The following is a 17226-nucleotide window of genomic DNA, read 5'->3' as shown; positions in this document are numbered from 1 at the left end:
CTCCGAAGTTATTGCAGCTGCTACACAAACAAATTAATTCATTGTGGCATTGCAGCAAGAAGCTGATATATATATGAATGAATCCCCTACTGCTCCTTTAAATACTATTAAACCTGGGTAATAAAATGTAAGTGTTGTCATGAATTGGAAAATGTAAGTGTAGTGAGGCAGCAGTGCTCATGTCAGCCTCTAGGTGTCTCTGCTCGGTAACAGATGGATTCACCTGGGCCTTCATGGAGCAGGAGGTGTAGTGTGACGCTCTCTCACCTCTCAACTCTCATATCCTCCTCTGTGAGGATGCAAACTGCTGCCACAGTTAAATAATCTCAATTTGAACCTGATTACAATCCATATCCTGCTCCACCTCCACACACACACACACACACACACGTCCCCTTATCACACGGCCCACCTGCCAGGCTGCAGCTGCACTCACTCCCAATGTGGGACGTGGATGGATAACGCAGAGCCAATCAGGGAGCAGGGAGCCGGCGGTGGACGCTCCCATTGGTCCGGCCTCCCGTCCATCAGGGCGGAGGAGCCCAGTGAGAGAAGCAGCGGTGTTTCTGCAGCAGCAGCAGCTCACTGATGTGAAGGGGGGGATATCTGCCGTGTTCACTAAACCGAGGAGGGTAAGTCACTGTTTGTGTTTGACGAGCTGCTGCTATGTGTTACCTGCTGCAGGTGCAATGCTCTGTGACATACTTACTAAGTATAAAAACATCAAGCTGGGGCTGATGCGGAGTTTATTTTGAATGCATTGACTTTGAATCCTAATAAATTCTGCGAAATATGTGTTGATCTTACGTGTAGTGTTGCAGCTGTGACCTTAAAAAGCCTGTGTTAGTTGTGCTGCCATCGTAACACTGTCAAACGTGGTGGTTGCAAGGTGACAGGCTCAGAGGATCATCGTCACTGTGTGTGTGTGTGTGTTGTGTGGTGTGTCTGTGTTTGTTGTCATGTAAACAGTGCAGAGACAGTGAGGGAATCGTTTGGAGCACAAGTAGAAATGTGTGTGACTGCTTTGCTTGTAAACATGGCAGCCCCTGCATGCACGGGGCCCTGCGTGTGTCGTCACCGTGTGTGTGTGTGTGCGTGTGAGTGGCAGGATTCATGCTGCAGGCTTGTGAAATGTTGATGAAGTGTTGTGTGTGCTTATACAACGAATGCATGAGAGGGATGTGTAGATGATATAAGGTCAAGGACGTTAGATGCATGATAGTCGGTTTTATTTTTGCTTTTTATGATGGGCCCTAGATGTGAGAAATTGTTAATATCATACTACGATATGGCCAAAAGTTATACCGAGATAACATTTCAGTCGATATTGATGATTATCAAGATAAATGTCACATTATTATTTCTCTTAAGTTTAAATTCAGATTTTTGCTCTGAGTGAAAGGTTTGGCTTTTAACTCTTCTTTATGGGCAGAACATGACAAAGACATGCACATCAAAACAACAACTCTTAGTTAGATCAATCATCTGTTATATTTTGTAATATTGATATTGAGGAAAATAATATTGCGATAACAATTGATATTGCTGAATTGCCCGGTCCTACTTGAAATCAAAGAGCAATACAAAAAGTCTGGGATTAGGGCTCAAGAAATGTCCATAACATGTTGTTTAGAGCTGCTGTCTCTGTTAAGTCTGATTTATCGCTGCATGCTACTTTTCTCTGACAGCATCTTGACAGGCCAAGTGATGAATGGCCAGAAATCCTCCTCTGCAGTCCGAGCCCAGTCACTCTGTCTGGGGAGCGACCACTTACTTTGGAGCGCTTGAGTGATCAACATGGCTCCCGTCATGGAGGGCACACACACCGTCTTGATCCTGTATGCGCCCATCCGTGAGCTCAGCACCATCAGCCTGTTTGACCCCAAGAGGCGGGCCCTGAGCTTCAAGTACAAGAGCCGTGCCCCTCATTCAGAAAGCGCCGGCAATGACCATGACTGGGGAAAGGAGGATCTTGCGGCGTCCGAACAAAGAGGCCAGTCTTCCTATTCCTCGAGAGAACTCCTCAACTCCCAGCCGGCAACAAAGGAGGTTGTTGCAGAGCTCTGCTGGCTGGCGGCGGAGCACCACCAGTTGCTGGCGGATCTCTTATCGCTGTGTCGGGACTGCGCCAACAAGGTCAGGATGGGTAACCAGGATGGGAAATTCCAGGATTACATGGAGGGTCAGGAAGCTCACATTGGAAGTCATGCTCTCAGCAGCAGCAGCAACTATTCTCACGCTGTGTCTCCGGAGCATAAGAGAGCCACGTCCAAGGGCAAGAAGCTGAAAAAGTTTGGAAGCAAGAAGCTTGACAGTGCGGAGGATTTCCTGAACAGTAAGATAAAGAAGAAAGTTATAAGTGGGACTTCAGGCGCCCAGAATGGTGTGGCCGTATCTGCAGCCTCAGTAGTGGAGCCGATCCCAGCTATTCCAGCCACCGTCCATGTGTCTGACAGCCCAGCCACCGGCTCCTATGTCAGTGCAGTCAGTAATCCCATCCTGCCAATGGAGGAACCCTTCCAGATCGGCCGTGAGGGCTGGGACTTCATGGAGGACAACCGGGCATTTGACCCCGACATGTATTTCTGCAGCGACTTCTCGGAATACGACAGCGAGCTGGGTTTCGAGTCGTCTTATTGCAGCCTGATGGAGGGACTGACCCGACGGGAAAGTGGGAGCAACCTTCGACCAATTAAGAGGTTTGACTCTCCGGTGGAGACGTTATCTGAGAACGCATCGGCAGCCAGGTCTGCTCAGCAGCTCTGTGGCGACATCAATCAGAGGAATATAGGGGTGAGGGTTGTGGCTAAAGTGCAGGATGTGGAGGGGAGGGTGCACCATGTTAGCCATACAAGCCCAGAGAGGCAAGGGTCCGCAGAGTGGAGAGGGTCAAATGGAGCCCACCTGGCTGGGGTTGGTAGAGAAACGACAGGTAACAAGCAGTCTGAGGGGCTATGGTTGCCCCTGTCGAATACAACCAACCCTTCACCCACAGCCAAATCCCACATCAAGAGCCCATCTTCTGCGTCTCTCGCTGGGGTCTTCAACACCTCTCACCCCCCCTCAAACAGCCTCCAGAGCATGTCTCCAGTCCTGTCCCCTCTGCCCGGTAAGCAGGCGAGCCCACAGTACAACCACCGTATCGTGCTGCTGTCAGACAAGGACGTGGACCCGGCCCGCGAAGGCTCCAGCAACATCGACGAGTCCAAAATCTTCACAGAGGTCATCGACAAGAACGGCAACAAGCGCACCACCACCCGCCTGGACCTGAACCTCAGCAGGAGGCCGAGCACCTCCAAGTGGAATTCCTCCAGCAACTCCACAACAACAGGTGAGTTATGAGAGATCCCGCCTCTCCAACTCCAACAGCACTTTGAACACACTGATTCACGCGTTGATGTTAATGTTGACGTCCTTGGTTTTTTATCGTCTCCGACAGGAGCATGAAGCGGTTGTCAGAATGTGTCCTCGCTCTGGAACTGCTGGAGCTGTATTTCAAAGATCAGAGCAATATGCTTTGAGAGAGATTCATGTGTCGGTGTGGGTGTGTGTGTCTGTGTGTGTGCGCCTCAGGTTTTTGTTGAGAAGCTCCAGCAATTTGTGTGAAACACAACTGACAAACCATTTCTCTGCACAAGGAGTTCCCTTTTGTCACTCCACCACAAGCTGAACCAACAGAAAGGCACTGTTTTACAAAGCGTCTCCTATTAGGCTTTAACTGCTGTGTTCTCATCCTGGCTTTGACATATGACCACAAATTAAAAACTACCCAGCGGAGTTGAACAAGGGGCAAGCGGGGCCTGAGAATAGTTTGGCCAATGATCCGTTTTAACGCTCTCAGTGCCGCGGGAGGGGAAAGGCAGAGATTAGGAGTGGAGTGTCTCAGATCAAAGTTGACACAGAGTTTGAACTGACCAGGGTTCTCGTGAGTATGGTGTTAACTGAAGCATTGCCAATTTGGACTCCTAGGGATCTGCTGTCCCTCCCCTTAAAAACCCCACATCCTAACCTCTTTCACAGGAAGCCGACAAAGGACCCAGGCGGCACAAGGCGGGGGAGAAAATAAGGATTAGAAGTTCCTTATCTGCAGGACTCCTTTCCCCTTTTTTATAATCTAACGATGACAGAATAAATGGATTTAAACTCTCGCAACATACATAATCTTTGCAAAGCCACAATAATGTCACAAACTTAGATCAGCAGTGCCCCTTTGACTTTTCATCATCGCCCGCCGGCCAGTCTTTCTTGTCTGTCCAGCTTCTATTGTCTCAGGCCACTGTGTGAGTTCATTCGTTTCAGCAGTTTTCTGTGTTGGTTTAAAGTTTATACACCTTCACTGGAATCTCTCCAAGCTGCACAATTCAATGTTATGCTTATTATTACTGTTAATGCATTAGGTACCTCTGTACCGTGGTTAATCAACCCTTTCAGTCGGTGTCATTCAATCTCTACTTGCAGCAGCAAACAGATGGCCTCCCATTGATTAGGTAATTCACTTAAAGACTGTGGAAAATGTAGATGTTAATCCCTATTTTCAGAACAATGCTGCATTTTTTAAAGGAAGCCCCAGAGTGTTTTGAATCATTACATCATAGACTATGGTGCCAGCCCAAGCAGCACAAGTCAGCAGCAGCAGCTTTTAGAGGGAGGAGGGAGGAGTGCTGAGCTGTGTTGTGCCGAGCTAACAACTGGAGAAAAAGGGAATGAAGAACCCAGCTTTACTCATGTGGAAATAATTTGTATCAATTCCCACTGAAGTGATGTTGTCCCTCACACACGTTGGCATTCACACACATTCATATTTTTTACGCGCCCGTCAAGAGGGGTAGGAGCGCAACATAATATCACTAATGGAGTGTCCGGCCCCGGTCCCAAAAACTAAAATCACAAGACCAGAACATCAATATAGTGCATTGAATTATAACTAATACTTGTGACAGTAGAAAGTGATAGTGAATGGGAAAAAAAACACACTTCAGGGTGAACCAAGGTCATAACAAGTAAAACAGAACAAACCAAAAGACATTCATTAAACCCTGACTCCCTAAACTAACAAGAGAAAAGACTTCAAAAGAAAATTGAACTTCAGCCCCGCAGTCTCTGTTTTATGCACAATGAAGGTGACTAATCCTATTTACACATTTACCGCTGCATACTACTCACAAACGCAGTTTCACATTATACGAAAACGTTACATAAATGGGTGCTGCCAAAAACCAGGAAAATTTAAATGCCAGGATGCTAAACATGAGCCAACCAGCAGCCGACACCTCTCCAGGCCGAGCCCACACATCCATCCTGTGAGGACCTTTTTATATACAGTCTATGGTCAGGATGGAGACCCAAAGATATTCCCAGTTGCAGAGTCCACACCCCCAGTCCAAAGACATGCAGATTGGAGACCCTGTTCAGACCTGGTGTTAAGTACAAGTGGTCCCCTGAGACAAAATCATGATGCATTTTAATGTAAGATGTGAACACACTTACTTAATGGTGTCCCCTTGGGTTCGGATCTTTCAGGACGAATGTTAATACCAGGTCTGAGCAGGGCTTAAATTGGTAATTGTAAATGTGAGTGTGAATAGTTGCTTGTCTCTAAACGTTGGCCCTAAGATTCATGGCGACCTGTCCTGTCCTCTTGCCTAATGTCAGCTACAATATGCTCCAGCCCCGCCATGATCCATAAAGGTTAGCGGTATAGATATTTAATGGATGGGATTGATAACACATATGCAATCTGTATGAAAGAAGATCTGCTTATATTGTTGTCTACGTCATGCTTTCCTTAGCTTCGTGCTGCACAGTGGTGGTGCCATTTATCTTAAACAGAAAGCCTCCATCAGATCTGCTGCATCAGGGCCCTTTTGCTGCTTGATAATTGAATACACTTCAGATGTTAACAGTGATAAATGAACATCACAGTGTCCAGCCAAAAAGGGCCTAAGGGGGTCAGCTTGAAGCTCGGTCCTTCAAATGCTGAACTAATTATCATCCGGGCTCTTTAATCTCCGCTCTCTTATTGAAGCTCCCTGCCTATTAATGAGTGTGCTTATGCAGAAGGTCATTTTAAACAAAATCTCTTCATGTGCTAATCCTCCTGCACTGCAGTTTGTGTAACAGAACACTTTATGCATAAAATTGTGTTGGATTTGTCAGTGTTCACCATAGACTGGATATAAAGATGGACAACGCATCTCCACCTCCGCCCACTATCCAGAAATGAAGCCAAAACATCCCGTATAGCAGCACTGCCATCTTGCGCTCAACGAATCAGTTAGTCTCAGCTGTCAAGTATCAAGTAACCCATTAAAACCAAACTCCCCGGAAAAATGTCTTCTTAAAAAAAACAATTGTTGTAAAAACGTCCTAAAATGATAGAAACCATCTTTGACGTATACTTAGACTTTTTAGTTTGGTTCATGTATCACGATCCGAGCAGAGGAGAAATCCGAGACCATCCATGTCATGGCCACACAGAAGCTGCGAGGAGAAGAGCTGAAGCTGGAGTGCCGGGAATATGCAACAGAATATCGGAGTAGAGGCGCACAAGCAAAACAGATCTATGGCAAGCAGGAGAGAACAAGTTTTTGAGTAAAAGCAAAATCTGAGCACGAAGGACCAGCTCTCAAACTGAAAGGCCACATACTGGAATAAAGTAAAAACATTGACGTCCCTCCAGCTAACATGGAGGAGGCAGGATTAATGACCTATAATACAGCCAACCCCCAGGTGGGCCTTACTTTTGGAGAGACGAGTCATGTGATCCATCTTTATACAGTTTATGATATTAACACTGAGTAATGTCATTACTTTCTATTTCTGTCAGCATTTTTGTTCCTCGTATAGTCAGCAGGTAGTCAACCCAAACATCATATCAAAACTGCACAATCAGAAAGACATTTTAAGCCTTCCACATTAGGAATCTGTGAACACAACATGGACATCCCCTTGTATGTGGAAATGACTACAGTGAGTCACCAGTGCTGCGGGGCATCTGGTGTACAGTGAGTTCTTGTATCTTCTTTTAGCCGCCTGCTGCAGCTGTAAACATTGCTGAGAGCAGCCAGAGTCAAAACAGCACAACTGTGGGTGTGAAATTCAAAACAGTGAGTTGAAAGAGGCTGTAAAGCTCTGAAGAGCAGAGACAACCTGCAGCCTCGGGTTAAAAACAATCTGTGGGCTTCTTTCTACAATTGCCTCCACTCACGTTACATATCATGTCATTTAATATTTATTATAGCCGCTTTAGGAGAAACTGTCGTCAGGCTTTTACCATTAGCGTCTCCCAGCGCTCGCTCTCGCATTTCCCTTTACCCCACCCTTCCTAAATTCCTTACTTATTTTATTGTCTGACATATGGCCGGCAATACCATAATCAGATTAGTCAATAAGTTCCGGGAAGGTCATATGAACCTGATCAGCAAGAGTGTGTCAGCCTGTTCTCCCCGCGAGCTGCCATTCAACACAGAGTGCACTGCCATGCGTAGCTGCTTCGCTCAATGAGGACAAGGGACGGCTCTATTTAGATAATGAGGTGGATTCTGCCAAAAACAGAGGCTACGAGTGCCGTACAAGCTGTAGTGTCCAAAAACAGAAACAAGGCACAATGCTCTTTCTCATATAACGGGGAGCTTTTTTATTCTTTATTCAACATAACATTACCCACACTACCAACTGGGCAAACGCTAGTATCTCCCATCTCATGCTTTTAGAAGTTTTTAACATGATCAGCTTCACTCTAAGTCAGAGTTTCCTTGGGCCATAAAATGTCATTATCTGAATTTTAGGCATTAAAATTTCTAAAATATGTTAAAATATTAGGTATTACGTCTTCAAAATATTCAGGTATGTCTCTGATGATATAACTATTTAGTGAACCCTTCTTCTATTGTGCTTCAATATGAGAATATAAAAGAAATTAGACAGGAATGTGAGTGAGTTGTAGTTCTATATTGATGATACAGATATTAGTCACTATAATAAAACTACAAACAAGGCATACGTGGATATGATAATTGATAGTCTACAACAGCTCATTAGACTTCATCTCTAGACTATGGATACCTACTGTCTATTCTCCGCTCTGTTACTTCGACTCATATGGGGAAGTATAAATACATATTCATACATTTTGCACCCACGATTCTGCTGCATTTTGGTTCGAGACAAGGAAACCAGAAAGAAACCAAGAAATCATGATTAACTCTCTAAAATGTCATTCCTTAAAACGCTTAAAAGTAACCTGCAGAAACCCTGTGTTTTTATACATGCACTCATTGGTAGATTGAATCAGAGATAACCAAATGTCCTTTCTCTCAGTCAATACCCTGCCAAGCCCAATGTACACACTCCGCCCTCTTCCTTTATTGTTTTATTTTTCAATCATCCTCTACAGCTGCATTTGAAATGAGTAAAGACGAGTCTGTGAGCATCATGCTACATATCTGCTCCGGCCCTCTGGTCACCTGCAGCACAGTTTCCAATTGTAGCTGCCTGTATTTACACGAATCTCAGGACTAACGGCCAAAACCAGTCAATCACCGGCCTGACAGCTTTGCAAGGCCAACAAGCCTGTGTGGAAAAAAACAGCCATGACAGGAGCATAAATCCTCCATTTTTCATGATTTATATAAAAATCTGTGATCCTGGGTAAAAGTGGTGGAGGAGGGGGTAGGAGGCTGCCAGATGCACTTAGCGTGCCACATGGCCCAGCTCGTTTGCTTTAAATGTGTGTTAGATTTTAAGTGGATAAAATAGGGCAGTGGGTATGCTGGATAAAGCTGTTTGAGTGTCTTTAATAAGAATGGGAAATGATGAGAGGGGAGGAGGTAGAGTTAATCCGTTATAGAAATACAAAGAGATATTTTGAGCTTGCCTGACCTGCAGTGGTCCACTAACAGCAAGACAGCCATCGCCTATGTGGGTTTAGAAAGACTCTTAATGGTTTCATGTCTGCTTCACAGTGTTCAATGCAGCCTGAGCAGAGCTTTCCCTGACCGCCGGATGAGTGAGGCCTAGCTGACGGAGTGATTAATCTGTCTCCACCGACACACCCACCTCTCAGGATCAGACGCTAGCTGCCCTCTGACTGAGCCGCACTAAATAATAATACTTCACAGGGCCACAGAAACGCCCACGCTGTCTGGCAGCTGCTCACTCACACGCATGTGTTTTGACTGTCAAATGACTGCACCTACAGTCGGCACCTGCAGGTCTATTTACTCTAGATGTCTGAAATACTATACCGCTCTGAATTTGCCGTAGAGGCTTTGCATACTGTTTAGAGACTCCAGACAGCAGCTGGTGCACTGATGCTGTCTTGGTTTGGGATGATCCACTTAGCGGCATGTTTCTCTCCGTCAAACCAAACTTAATTTTTCAGTCGCCAGACAAACAATCCCATCAGCCCTCAGTTACGGACGCTGTGATCCAGTCTCGGCTTTTAGAGCAGCAGAGATGGAGATTAAACGGCAATGAGCCCACGATTGTCCCCAGCGGCATTGAACGTAACCTCACTGAGTGTCTGTGTGTGTTGGACAGTGATGGATCAACTGCCAAGTAAACTAATGTTCAAGATTCAAGAGTTTATTATCAAATGCACAACAATAACATTAAGCAGTCGCTGGCACTGAAATGCTTGAGTCATTAGTCATAAATTAGGGTGTAGACCTTCTATACCCGATGAATGCAGAAGCTGCTTCACATCTGCAGTGTTGTGCTTTACTTCACTATGTCCCCATCTCGAGCAGCAGCATCAGGCTCCACTGCAGTGTTTTGAAAATAGGGAGAAAGACAGGACTCCTTTTCTCTGCCTGTCCAGATAGTGGCACTGTTTTCCCCCTTTTGCATATTTAATTTGGTGAAAGGTGGGCTGTAAATCACGGGAAACAGACTGTTTAGCTGTTATGTTTTGGTAGGCATGAAGGAACAGAGCTAACATGTCAGTAGGCGTTCATTGTTTGCTTCTTTCGTCTATTGAACACTTTTTCACAGGAGAGAAAGACAGAAAGTGAGAGAGCTGTTTCGGATCAATAGTTTCTTTCCTTTGCACAGACTGGCCTTTATCCGAGGCAACATTTGGAAGTGTCCCAGCCTACAGTCAGCAGTTCCCCGCTGCGGAACCATGCAGCGCAGCATTCCCATAATGAAAAGTTATTAATCTAATTCTGCCAAAGTCCCAGATAAGTGGAGGGAGGGCAGGCGCTGCAGCCGTCTCCATGTGACTGATCGTGGTAGAGTAAGGATTCTGAATTTCAATGCTTCCATTTTTTTTTTTATGTAGCCCCCATAGTTAGTTTTCTGTGTGTGGGGGGGCTCTCATATTAGCATATCATGTTTGTATTCATATAGTGGCTGCTGAGCTGCAGTACAGTAATTCCGCTTTCCCTGTTCAAGGTCGCTCATTACATACCGAGGTTATGGGATATGTTAGCATCTCATCGAACAGGAAGTGCATTGCTCAGTTTTCCAGCTCATAATTCTGGCCACCAACCGTTCAGGGTGTTGTCTTACAGCCAGAGGAAATAGAGAACATCAAGCTTCAAGATCCGAACCCGAACCCTCCCCCTCTGGGTTTTCTCTCCTCCGCCTCCTTATTCTTACACCTCACTGTCCTTGCCCCACATCTCTGTTAACTTGCACTTTTTATCCTCTTGTCTTGCATGACTGACTCTCCAGAAACGGTGAATGCATGCAGCAAGGCATGAGATATTCCATTTCTTTGCACATTATAAGTCGTTGAAATAGCTTTTATGCTTCTGTGTTGGCTCCCACAGCAATAGCCTGGTTCCTCCTGAAGTTAATACAATGTGATTTGTTCAGGGCAGTGACACATGAGCAAGGCTATGCAGGCTCAGTCTGCATCTGTATCTGTATAGTGCCCGTGAGTAGTTCATGTTAACGGCCACGTTCTATAAAATGCAAACTCCCTCAGTATTCTGCATTCAAAGAAGCACGGAGGAGGCAGTTCAGATTTGGAATTTCAAATTTAGCCTTGTTTTAGGAAGAACTTTACATGTGCCATTTATTGTGAAGTGTCTTTTAAGTCCTCGGTCAGTAGAGGGCAGTCTTTCTTAATCGAAATGAGGGTGTAGTCTTTGTATTTCCACTCCCTCCGGGCCTTGAAATGACTGACACAAGCTCACACAAAACACCTAATTCTATTTGACAACAATTTTTTGAATGCAAATCTAAATTACACAGTGATGGGTTTTTTTAAGAACAATGCTCTAGATGTTCTTATTCAGATCTTATTGGATCAGTGTGGCTTCCTCTTGGGGGTTGACGATTGGAACAGGCCTGGCTAAGTGCAGATAAAAATAGCTTTGTGCCTGCAGCTAAACTAGTGTCTGACTTGCTGCCTGTTTGATGCTAAAAGGCTCTGATGCCTGCTTCCTACCTTGTAGGAATTATTTGTAGCCCAGGCTGGTTTCTCAGAGAAATAGTTTTCCTCAAACACTGCTGCCTTTTCATCACACCTGGTTGCACTTGTTGTGTATTTCCCTGCAATGTTTCCTTGCACAACATGTGTGCTAATCCCCCTGTGGTTGTGTGTGTGTTTGTGTTTCTCTGCAGAGGATTCTCTCTTGCGTCAGGATGATATTTGGATGCTGGATGGTGATGAACCTCAGGAGCCTCTTTCCTGTGTTCCGCGCCCTGATCACCTGGACTTCCTACGCATCACGCCGCCGGAGGATGACATCATCGGGGACACGCCCTATTATCCCAGGCTGGCGTGCACGGTGAGGAAACCTAAGCACAACAAACACCTAAAGAACACAATAAACTGGAATGCACATTTTTGCTCGCCAAGCAGTGCTACATGGTTATTTCTGCCCCCCCTCCCTCTTTTGTGGGACTCATGAGGATTTTTTTCTGTTCACTCAGGCGTTTAACCACCTGATCATGAATTCTTAGAGGTGGATTAACAGGTCATGGATTTTAATCTGTAGGCTGGGGTTTTAAACCAAAACTGAGATCATTCCACTCAAGCCTCTCTTGTTCAGAGCAAACACAGAACAGTTTGAACTTCTCCTGCAAACATTTTGCAATGTTTTTGATTAATTGCCATGTTTTAGGCCAAAGAGAGTAATAGTGTGATTTCCTAATCTTATGTGGCTGAGTTGCAACACAAAGATATGGTTGCTCACAGTGTGTGGTTAAAACAATCCTAGTGTACTCTATGAACATAGTTTCTGGGAGTTCAATAGGTTTTAATTATGCTAATAAGAAGTACACTTAAGTAAGTACCATCATGCATCATAACTCGCAAAGGCATTCATTCCTTTGGCAGATGAGTGAGATAACCTGGGTGTGGTTTTAGGCGGGTAGTGTATCGGTGAAATGCCACGTATTGTTTTCCAAAAGACACAATAAGTGTCCTGACTTCGAGCACAATCAGTTGACATACCATCACAAAGGCTGTGTGTTACAGAATCTGTTTTGTTGTAAAAGTGATAGCCATCACACATACCTGGCTGTGGAATGGCTTCTTTGTCATTGTCATTCATTTTCATTTTCATTTAATTAGAAACCAGAATAGCACTAGATACCTGCACCAAGGCCCAACAGTCCTCTTATGAGACCACATTCAAATTCACTAGATATGTATTTTCATTTGGATCTGAACTACATTACACACTCATCATTCCCCTAAACTTACCTGAGAAAATGTTGAAAAATGCCCTATCTGTTCACATCCCAGCCGAGTCGATCAGTGGTGCCTCCTTCTATTACAACCTGTCAAGGGGATTTACTGCGTGTGTGTGTATGAAATACCACTGCTCTGACACAGCGTGATTCCACAGTGCCCCCGTCTCCATTTGTAGCTTTCCTCAGATAAAACGAAAATAAATCTCCAATCCCAGGAAAATGCAGTTACACATGGATTTTTTTATTTGTTTTTTTATTGGTGGCAGATATTAAATTATTGCAGTGACTGAAGGTACAAATTGCAACAGTATTTCCATTTTTGATGCAATCCTTCTGCCATTTGTTATTGAATATGCAGTCTTGAGAAATGTCTATTCCTCAAAAGTATCTTCCCCCTTTTCTTGTTTAATTCATCATCATAAAACTGGACAAAAATATTTATAAAACACTATTTCAAACACTATTCTGTGATAAGTGTGTCCTCTGCTGACTCCAGCTGAGACTGAGCTCATTGAGGAAGTCTGAAAGATCGAATTCAACAAGGATGACCTTTGGTTGCTAAGGGCGACCACAGTTAGAATAACACTAAGCTGACATTTATATAAAAATCAATTAGAGGTTAGAGCCTGTAAAAGATAAACTAAAAAGATATTGAAAACACCACAGAAGTTATTTCTCTCTGTTTTTTAACTTGAGTGATTCTCCCTGGATTGTTTTGCCTGTCGCTCGCTTGGAAACCCTCATCAAAACTTAACTTCCTATTTGAAAAATGTCAATGCTCTCTATGTACTGTACGTTGACATTTTTTCAAATAGGATGCTTAAGGGAAGTGAATCAAAATGTGTTTTTTCTTATTGAATTCAAGTTGTGAGCTGCTAATCACACATTAGCCTGTTAGCTTGAGCTGGATGCAACACAGGCTGGCTAATGACACATTAGCATGTTAACTTGTTAACTTGCTAGCTTGAGTTGGAGGTGCCACAGGCTGACTCATCACACATTAGCCTGTTAGCTTAAGTTGGAGGTACCACAGGCTGACTGATGACACATTCGCATCTTAGCCTGTTAGCTTGAATTGGTTGTACCACAGGCTGAATCATCACACATTAGCCTGTTAGCTTGAGTTGGAGGTACCACATGCTGACTCATCACACTTTAGCCTGTTAGCCAGGGCTGGCTGTGCACAGACTAATCACCACTTCCTAAGCCCTGTGCTGCAGTAACTCACTGCGTAATGTGCTGCAGTGCTGGGTTATGGCTGCCGCTCTCTGTACCTGACCACAGACTTCACCTCCCCTCTGTGTTCACCCTGTTTACCTCCACAGCCATTTTACAGGAAGTGAGTCTAGGTAATCAGACACCTGTGGTGCCGGGCCCTGCAGGTCCCCTCCCAGGAAGGGAGGGACCTTGAAGGGAGGGAGGGAGGCGTCCCCAGACCGGGTAAACCAGTGAGACACATTTTTTTCCCAACCTGAGAGAGTTTTTTTGTCTCACATAGGAAACAGCACACACTGCTTTCCTGTACACGGAGACAGACACACACTGGAAGAACAGCTCAGTCATGGATTCCACAGAGAGAAGGATAACCCACAACTATGGATAACGCTGCTCCACTTGCTGGAACATATGGAAATGTTTTTGTGAAACGCGAGTGAACTCTGTTCTCCTGCTCTCCCAGGGAGATTAGAGCAGGACATGCTTCCAGTCACTGAGCGGCTTGACCTCACTTGCATGGGAGTCGTGCTCGCACAGAGGAGACTGGACTGTACTGCTGTCAACACACAGTCTGTAGTAGTCTTTATGTGACATCATGAGCGTCTACTACATGCAACCTGTACTGTGTGTGTGTCACTAAACAAGAGTAAGGGATAGTGTTGGTACAGTTTGCACTCTCCTGGAGAAGGTAAGAGGAGCTGGGGAGATTTGTCCACACAAAAGCCTTTTGTTCCAGAGCCCACGGCTAGAGGTGGAATAGGACCAGCCTGGATAACTGGAGGGGGGAGATGAGCCATTTGTGACATTTTGAATTGACACTTTGCTGAAGCCGCTACCTGTTGGGTTTTACCTCTCTCTGCTCGCAGGTGGTGAGACACTTTGAGCAACAATGGAAAGTGCAAGTAATAACTCCGGGGAGCAGGGGAAGCAGCCTGCGAGCTCCTACCTGAGTTTCTTCAGCAGTTTCTTGAGCCGGGATAGCTCTGTGCCTTCGGCTGTGCTGACTTCTTTCACGGAGCTGTCGGATGGCGAGACACCTCGTCCCAATGATGGCAAAGCTTCTAACAGTGAGAACAAGCAAACAGGGAGGGAGGAGGTGACTTCCTGTGTTAAAGGGCAGGAGGCTGAATCGTTGAAAAATGGGAAAGAATCAGGTGAAAAAGTGACGGGAGCAGCTGGAGCCCCACTTGACCCAGATCTGGTCAAGGTCACTAAGGTGGAAACGTATATTGACACAGACAATGAGGATGAGGAGGTGTCCCTTAGCAACATCAGCCTGTCAGAGAAAGAGGCAAAGACCAGCGAGCCCACCCCAGCTGAGGACAATAATACAGTGAACCAGGGTGAAGGAGATGAGCTAAATAGTACCACTGAGTCAGAGTACAAAGTGCCTGTGTTTAGAACACACAAATTTACGGAGCGATCCCGCATAGAAGCTATTCTTTACTCAGAAAGCTTCATGAGCAGATCCAGCGCTAGGACAAGTCTCGGATCCTCTGGTACCAAACAGAAAGAAAGCTGTCCTACCATGGAGAGCACCACCACAGTGTCTGTGGATGCAGAAAAGAGTAGTGGAAACAATGACGGAAAAGAAGAGAGTGATGAGAATGCTGGCATAGATTGCTCTCAGCCGGTCCCCTCCATCATCTCTGGACCTCTTTCTTTGGAGACTGCAGGTCATGATGGTGCCACAGCCTCGCTGTCAAAGGAGTCTGATGATTTGAATCGGGCACAAAAGGAGGAGACAAATGAGAAAAGGGATGAGGCTGAGGACGGGACAGACAAACCTCATTCCAGTCAGGTGTTTGCTCCCACCACCCCAACTAAGACTCCTGAATTGCCTACCGTAGTGTCCTCCAGCCCAGTGGCGCAATCAGAAACTGCTGGTATAACAATTTCAGGAACCCTGGGTGACACTCAGCCAAGTACCAGCCCTTCAAAGCTCCCAGCTGCTCGAAAGACGGCTGAAGCAAAGACAACCCCATCATCATCCCCAGCTAGACCCTCCCCTTATTCCTCCACCTCATCCCCGTCCAAGGGCACTGCCCTCTCTACGCCACCTTCCTTCCAGATGCCAGCTCTCTTCAGTGGGTTGAGGGTGTTGAAGAAAGGAGCAGTGGGTGATGAGAAGGATACAGTGTCAGAAATCAAGCAGAACGAGAAGGACACTGACCTGGCCCTGCTCAACCTGAAGAAGAATGTAAACAAAGCCAAGCTTTTCCCTGACCAGAGGGCAGCATCTCCAGCCAAAAAACATGCAGAGCCTAGATCCGTTTCAGATACTAAAAGCACCGTTATGGGACAGCTTAGTCATCGGCTAAAACAAGAAAGCCACGATGACGCCAAACAGTCAGATGTCCGTCAGGATGCTACTTCCAAACACAGCAAGAAAGATACTGAGAATGCAGAGGAGGTTGTGGGAGAGAAGGCTCCAGCCCCAGAGGTACTTACATCCACACCTGAAAGAAAGAAAACATCCGACGCGGCCTATGAAACCTTCAGGAACATCTTTAGCACCAAAACTGCCACAAAGGAAAAAAACGAGCCTGTGGATCTGGAGGCAGTGAAAAAGAAAATCAAGAATGATAAGGAAAATCTGAGGTTGATTTTTGAGAGAGCTTCAAAATCTCCTGGACACGATGTCAAATCTCCCACAGAGGCTATTGTATGTAACATTACTCCAAAATCCTCTTAAATTACATGTTTTTGGACATGTTTGTGGCAGAAAGCCTTGTATTTACTCCAAACGCAGGAAAAACAATACATTTTGAGAAAACTTGCCCTCAGAAAATAAGAATATCAGTGTGATTTCCTTGCTCATATGCTTATACTGTTACATGTGTTTTTTTCCCATAGACAGAGGTCACATCCCCCACAGACAGCGAGGACAGGACTCCAGGGCGGCTGCAAGCTGTGTGGCCCCCACCCAAAGCTAAAGATGAGGAGGAGAAAGTGGGGCTCAAGTACACAGAGGCAGGTGAGAACCTCAGGCCTGTGGCTTTAAGATTAAGATACAGTGTTACCTGTAACAACTTGGAATAACAGGAATGCTGGCAGAGGATCATTCCAGTCAAGCCTCACACTGACACACCTCACGCTGATTGTTTTTGTGGATAAGGGCCATTACTTTTAATATATTTGAAATGGATCTCTTGTGTGGGATATTTGTCCTTGATTGAGTTTTTGAGCACTCACCAATACTTCAGTATCAGCAGCGGGGTGTAAGACAAAGTTTTAATCCATTCAAGAATGCAGTCTGTGAGGCTGTGTAAGTGTGTGTTGTAATGCAGCTGTCTGTGTTGCTGCTGTTTCGTGGCACCACAAGGTGGGTAGCATGGGGGTGGGTGTTAGAGTGGGGTA

At 45.4% G+C, this 17226-nt stretch overlaps 1 protein-coding gene across 1 annotated transcript in view; it reads left to right on the top strand.

The window, feature by feature from the left end:
• The first annotated feature begins 1797 nt into the window (after positions 1-1797).
• The window catches only part of LOC133015726 (formin-like), a 52993-nt gene continuing 37564 nt past the window's right edge, over positions 1798-17226 (top strand). Inside the window, exons 1-3 of the mRNA XM_061082992.1 lie at positions 1798-3331; positions 11575-11741; positions 16723-16843. Of these exons, the coding sequence (XP_060938975.1) occupies positions 1798-3331; positions 11575-11741; positions 16723-16843 (1822 nt within the window). The remainder of the gene's footprint in view (positions 3332-11574; positions 11742-16722; positions 16844-17226) is intronic.

This window comes from Limanda limanda, chromosome 12, assembly GCF_963576545.1.
Source record: "Limanda limanda chromosome 12, fLimLim1.1, whole genome shotgun sequence".
NCBI lineage: Eukaryota > Metazoa > Chordata > Actinopteri > Pleuronectiformes > Pleuronectidae > Limanda > Limanda limanda.
Note: the sequence above shows the minus strand (reverse complement) of the source record. Positions and strands in the feature narration are given on the sequence as shown.